Here is a 7,107-nt window from a genome sequence, read left to right as displayed (position 1 = left end):
CAAGATGTTAGTGTTTTAGTTTCTAATTGGATACTAGATGTTACTGTTTCAGTTTCTAATTGGATACTAGATGTTACTGTTTCAGTTTCTAATTGTCTGGATAGTGGACCTGAACAGTACTTTTTTAGCTTTATTCACCTCTTAAATAAATCAAGAATATCTTTGATGCTTTTAAATAATAAATAAATAAATAGATACATAATTAATTAGAAAGAAAAGGACATGATGTGTGCCACTGGGTTCAATCCCCAGGTAGCGTTGGTTGCTGAGTGGGTGAGTTGCCCCTGAGAAAGCTCCAAACAGTTCTCTGGAGACTCAGTCAGTGCTCTTGGGGGCCGTGGCAGAAAGAGACTGAGTGGCCGTTAGGTAGCACACAGCCCAGAAGGCCTCTTGGAGCCTCTTTAACATTGGGCTATGTTTTGAAAATAATTAAGAAGTTGTTTTAAAAATGCTATGGAGACACCATGGCCTCTCAGGCCAATGGAGGAACAAAGAATTAGTGCAGAATCAGGAGGTGACAAGGAAAGTTTGGTGTCACACTGCTTGACACTGAGGAGGCTGTGCAGAGGGGTCTGCTGGCGAAACCACTGTGGGAGGTGGAGGCCAGGCTTTGCAGACTGTGCTTTGGGATTTGAACCTCATACTGAAAGGAAGCTACTTAAGGACTTGGAACAAGATTGAGATGTGATTCAATGTGTGGCAATAGTGCAAAATACAGATGGTTAGAATCAGTCAAGAACCACAGAGTAAAAAGACTTCCACAGTATCACAGGCAAAGGAGACCACAGTATGTACAGACCTCAGGTAAAGAGGTGGCAGTAGACACAGATGCACAAGAATAGCCTGTAAGGATGGAAGGTGGGGAGGCAGCTGGGGTGGGTAGCTTTTGAGAGTAGATGTTCTGTAATAGCATAGGATGAATAGGTTTGGTGAAAAATACTATGAACCTGGTTTCAAAATGTGGAGCTGGACACTTCTGGCCATTCTTTTGTCTAGGTATCTAACTCAACCTAGACTTCTAGGCTAGAAACTGCATACAGAAATGGTCACCCAGGAAAAATGACTAAAAGTACCACTATCACCTAGGTGACCATGGTGTGGTAACAATCTTCAGTTGCTCTGCTGGGGAGGGGTAAGGATGCCAGGGTAAGGATGCCAAATTGTGATTGATAGATTTTTTTACCCACAACTGAATGGGTTTATTTCTCAGTAGTACATGTCAAAAAGACAGGCATAGCTGCTTAGCAGAGAAATTGCTGACCCGTCCCAAAGTCAGTGTATCTCCTTCCACATGTGGGGACTTGGACCTGTGGATAAGAAGGCAGAGCACCGGAACCAAAGTCTAAGTCTGCAGAGGAACATTTGAGGGGTGTGGTGCTCTTGGACAGGCTGTTGCATTGTGATGGTGTATGTATTGTGTTTGGCTCTCTGAGTCTCTTGGGGTTAATTACAGGGTCTCATGTTGTTATTATGCATTTGGTTAGAACAATAGTTTTAAAAGTATGGCAAATTTGCTCTTGGGGGACTTTTGACAAGGTCTAGAGAGAGTTTTGATGGCCACAACATTGGATTACTATTGGCATCTAAAAGGAGGATGCCTACAGGTCATAGGCCAGCTCAGTAAAAATAGACCTTGGTCACAATGGGACTAGAGCACTCAAGAAAGCCTGGCTTTCTTGGGGTGACCCAAGGCTGGCTGAACATTACATAGGCCCAATCACTTGTTCTCACGGTGAGCTATGCAAAGGACAGAACAAACGGAATGACCACAGACATAGGAAGAGGCCTGCTTCAAACCCTTAACGAGCAAATCTTCCATCTAAAACATTCTGATAAACTGAGCTATAGGAAGTTGTTGAGGACCAAGCTGCAGGAAAGGCTCCACCCAAGATAAAACTCACAACTAGAGCTTATAGTCAACTGACTAACCTTCAAGAGACCAGGGGCTAAGCACTGTAGCAAGAGTGACCCCAAGAAACGCAGAGTGAATCGCACACCCAGACCTTAACCTTCTCTCCTCTGTGACCACTGGGGCCATTGGGGCTATGTGGACACCAGAGAGATAGACTTACTATCAACACATATGAGCTTTGATTCCAGGGTCCCCAGTAACTAGGCCAGCTGATATCTTAGATTCTAAGACTTAGAACTTACTACCCACACCAACCTTGCTTTCCTGGGGAAAAAGGTAAAAACAGGGACAGAGAAATGGACAGAAGCCTTGAGTAGTCCCTTTGCTCAGAGGCCTCCTATGAAACACAGTGAATGGTTTATTGATCTGGGTAACACAGCCTGCCAGCAGGAAATCAGACAAATGCTAACAACTCTGAATTATTTGCTGTGTTAGGGTTATTTTTTATAAGGTGCCCAAAGTGTTTCACAAGAACAGGACAGGGCTGGAGTACCTGTACCTAGACTCCTTAACAAGAAAATGGATGAAGAGCAACCATCTGATCAACAACAACAAAAGTATTTTGGGAAGGACCCTGGAGCCGCTGTATGAAGCATACAACTCCAAGGTAGGGTACAGTCTATCATTTGTGGAGATCATAGAAAGGATATAAACAATCTAAATCGTCATCTGAAATCATCTTTGAAATATAAATAAATAAATATATATATATTGAACACACCCCCCTAACCGCTAACTGTAGAAACTTGAGATAAACTCACCCAGAACTAGGCCAGGACAACCGAATCAACCTGACTAAGGCTTTAAGAAATACATCATCATACTCTATACTAATGCTAAGTTGTCAGTTTGCTTTGTTAAAAACAAAGAATCATCTCAGTAACATATGAAGGAATACGCAGACTAGGCAAAAGCAGCCTGGCAAGGCAATCCTTTTAAGGAAAAGGGTGTGCTGAGACCCAAACTGGGCTAGCCAGCATACTTAGACAAGGTGGCATCCATCTTATATCCGTGATGAGATAGCAACCATGTCTCATCCTATTGGTGGGAACTCAACTTCACAACCTGATTAGTTAACTAGTTAACTAATTAGTTAATTAGTTAATCAGTGCAAAGGGAACCAGGGAACCAGGAAGGTTCAGGAAATATAAATCCTTGCTAAGCTAACTACCTTTGATTAAAACAAACAAACAAAAATTCTCACAATGTGGCACCAAGTATAATAGCATCACTAGGCAAGAAGTGAAATGATGGCTTACCGAAGTCTTCAGGCTGTCAGATCTCAGCCAACTCGCTCAGCACGTCCTCTCTTACGCATGGGGTATGAGCCCTGTCCAGCAGCCAGGGGTCTGTGAGCATCAGGCCTTGAGTTTGGGCTGTTTGAATCGCGGTGTTGATGAGTGCTAGTGATCCAAGGGAAAACTTTTCTGGGTTTTCCTTTGAATTAATTATTTTCAAAATAGTAGTAGGATGCCACCTAAGGCTTTAGCTTCAGGGTCCTAGACCTGACTTATCTGAGTGGAGATGAAGCCAACAACCTGGACTTCAAGGTAATGAACTGACTAAAGACAGATTAGATTAGCAGGAAGGCCTACTGCGTCAATGTGGTCAGCTCCACGGTGTTGCAGGATCCATCCATTCCGTGCTTTCCAGACATGGAAGGCAGGTAATACCAAGCAGTAGCCCACCCGTAGTTCTACCCCACGAAGACATTCCCTGACAATAGTTTATGGGTGTGTTTAAAATGACTTCACTGAGCAGTGGTGGCGCACACCTTTAATCCCAGCACTTGAGAGGCAGGGGCAGGCGGATCTCTGTGAGTTAGAGGCCAGCCTGGTCTACAAGAGCTAGTTCTAGGACAGGCTCCAAAGTTACAGAGAAACCCTGTCTTTAAAAACAAACAAACAAACAAAAAAACAATAAACAAATAAAAAATTAAATTAAATCAATCTCTCTATCCTATGCTAGGTCCCCTCCATGAATGCATTCCCTGAAAACACTTTATGAGCATGTTTAAAATGACTGTGTCTACACTATGGTAGGTTCTTGGCTTTTCACCTGTTAAATACTTTAACACTCACCACAACAAGACTGCTTTAGCTTCTAGTACTGCCACCCCAGTCTACCTGAGTCTACCTGAACATTCTCTCAGGAGACGTCACTGTGTGTGTGTGGTGGTGGGGTGCTTGTTTTATTCCTCTGCTATTAAAAGCAACCTCGAAGCAAAACTGCACAGTTAAAACGACTCCAAGCCCTGATTGAGTACATGTGATGAGCCAAGCCCTGTGGCGGGTGCTTTTCAAAATAGTTTCATCTCAACAGCAACCCAGTTTTGAAATAAACAGGCTATCATGTAAAATGAAGAAGAAATCCAGTGTCACACATTGAATTTCACCACCTTTTCTAAGTGTCAATGTGGCACTAAGAAATGGTTTGGGAGAAAACGACGCTCACATGAGAGAGGGAGGGGAGCGAGTAATGAGGAGTCCTGATTAAATACAAAGCGACATGAAGGCAGCGAGGCACGACCCAGGCAGAGGCAATGAGATGCCAGCGACCCGCTCCACTCTGCACCTATAACATCTGTGGGAAAAACCCCAGGTGTAACCTTTGGCTGGTTGTCCCAGCTTTACTTCCTGAACAAACAATTCTGCACCCTTTGATCATGCACTGCTTGCTTAATCAGATCCCTGCTTCCAAAACAACCAAGGGAAATGGAAGTGTCATCCTCACACAGAGACCACATAGGGCTCCTGTCACATGAGACTAAAAGAGCCAGGCAGGGGCATGTGCCTATAATCCGGGAGCTGAGGAAGTGGAGTCAGGTGGCTCCCTGAGGTTTGCTGGCCAGTCAACCACTCTACTGAGCTAGGCTAGTTCTAGGCCAGGAATAATACCCAAGGTTGTTGTCTGGCTCACACACACACACAGACACACACACACGCTGCACACAAATATGCATGTACACATATACACATAAAATCTGTGTAAGTGAAAATGGGCTTGTCTCCTCCGTCTTGCATGTCACGGACTTCATGTTCCTGTGGATGATTTCTTATGTGTCCTAATGAAAGCTCACTGCTGCAGCCTGGGAAGCTGATAGAAATGGTGAGAGTAATTGAAAATAGAGGACTTATGCCATTATAATCCTCATGTATTCCCACAGAGCAATAACACAGCCTATCTAATATACAATGACGGTGTCCCTACGTCTATGAATTACAGCAGAAAGTATGGACATACCAAAGGTAAGTCAGGGGTTCTTGGCTTTCCTTTCCTATTGGGAATCAACATTTTCTTAAGCCTTTCCTCTTTAATTTCCTCATATTCCACATTAAAAAGACAGCTTTTGTTTTTATGGTTCATCCCGACTTACTGAGGTATGATTTCTTTATAGCGCTTTACAAAATAATTAGATGACTTGACATTCCAAAGCCCTTTTCAGAAATCCCAGTTTATTTCTTACCATTTAAAAAAATGTGCTTTAAAGTAATCACGCCAAGTACTAGTCATTCAAATACATATGTACATACATAAGTCATATATACATATATTCACATGCATGTGTGCATATATATGTGTGTGTTTATATATACATATGTATATATACATGGACACACACCAGCAAGGATATAATGGGGGGGAGGGTGTGTATGAGAGAGAGAAGTATATATACACACTTTTTAGTTAGGTTTTGTTGATTTTTATTTGTTTCATTTTGGCAGGCCAATCAATCTACCACTGAGTTATACCCCCAGGCCATTGTATAGAATCTGCCCAAATTGCTCAAGCTAGCCTTGAACTTCTGATCTTCTTGTCTGAAATTCCCATGTTGCTAGGATTATAGGCTTATGCCAGGCTTATAGAAGTTTACCGAGCTATATTTGCTTTGAATAAAATTCATTCTACTAAATGTGCAACTCCATTTAAATTAAACACTTAAAAACATATCCTTAAAGTTTTTCTTGCTAGTAACATAGTGCTTGGCTACATATTGTTTCTTGATCCAGGAATTCTTAACATAGTAACCTTTGTTATTTTTCATTCATAGACCATCCATAAGTGTATGTATGTGTTAGAGAAAAAATTAAATGTAGATAAACAAAAACAAGTAATCCTAAAACTCAGTAGATTATAAAATATTGTAAATATTATTTTTCCAACTCAGTTCAACTTCATATATCACAAATAACTTCTATGGTAATAAGTATTCTCCAGAATGTTCCAAACCCAAATATCTTCAAAGAAAGCCACATAAGGTCAGCAGGTGACGTGGGACTGAGCTAGCAGGGAACTGGAAAGTACTTATAATGTCTAGCAAGGACACCTATTACCCTGAATTATATGGATGCAATTTTTCAGAGATGCTAAAAATTAGTGTTTTAGGAGGAATTTTAAATTTTAATGATTGGCAGGGAATAAATTCAGCCCTAACAATATGCAGCAAACCTAATATATCATCAAAGTGTATTTGGTCTTAGGGCAGCCAATTTTCAATATCTGACTAAGAATATAGTGTATATCTAAGCATAGTCAAAAATACTGAAGAGGCTGAGGCAGGGACACTGGAGCAAGCCTGAGCTACAGTGTGAGACTCTGTCTGCTCCTTATCCATCCCTGAACACAAATCATTTGTGATGCCCATCAAACGCTGTGGAATTGAAAGCTTTGGTGACATTGCTGCCCTCATGATAGCTTTGTTAGCACAGAACCCAGTGGTGTTTAGAACATGCTGTATTTTCCATCCTCACCCCAAGGGGCCTCTGACCTTTCCTTTTCTGATCTGCTATTTGCAGCAAGGATTTGGGGAGTTTAATGTGTAGTTGGGGTTTCGTTTGATCTAGAGCTCCACTCATACCCAGGAGGCTGTGATAGCAAAGTAGTCACCTCTGACAGCTTCCACTGTGGTATACTTTCTCTAGGTATAGAAAGCAAGTCAACAGGCATTTGAATGGACTTGCTGGCGTGTTCCTGTGGGCCTGGAAGCTTTGGATAGCCCATCATATGTTTATAAACATGGAAAGTGTTTTGGATAAGGGCCTTTCTGCCATGTCACAGGCTGCCTTTGTGGCTTTCATATCAGTAGGGCTCTTGAGACTTTTGAAAATCATGCTCAACAAGAATGCTTTTGCATGCCTACCTAAACATGCTCAACAAGAATGCTTTTGCATGCCTACCTAAACATGCTCAACAAG

General features: G+C 42.0%; 1 protein-coding gene across 1 annotated transcript in view; it reads left to right on the top strand.

Moving 5' to 3' along the window:
- The window catches only part of Dnase2b (deoxyribonuclease 2 beta), a 13,929-nt gene that overhangs the window by 684 nt on the left and 6,138 nt on the right, over positions 1-7,107 (top strand). Inside the window, exons 2-3 of the mRNA XM_005357412.3 lie at positions 2,348-2,519; positions 5,079-5,160. Coding sequence (XP_005357469.1) covers positions 2,348-2,519; positions 5,079-5,160 — 254 coding nt within the window. The remainder of the gene's footprint in view (positions 1-2,347; positions 2,520-5,078; positions 5,161-7,107) is intronic.

Source organism: Microtus ochrogaster, chromosome 21 (assembly GCF_000317375.1).
Source record: "Microtus ochrogaster isolate Prairie Vole_2 chromosome 21, MicOch1.0, whole genome shotgun sequence".
Lineage (NCBI taxonomy): Eukaryota > Metazoa > Chordata > Mammalia > Rodentia > Cricetidae > Microtus > Microtus ochrogaster.
This window is presented reverse-complemented; position numbering and strand designations above follow the sequence as displayed.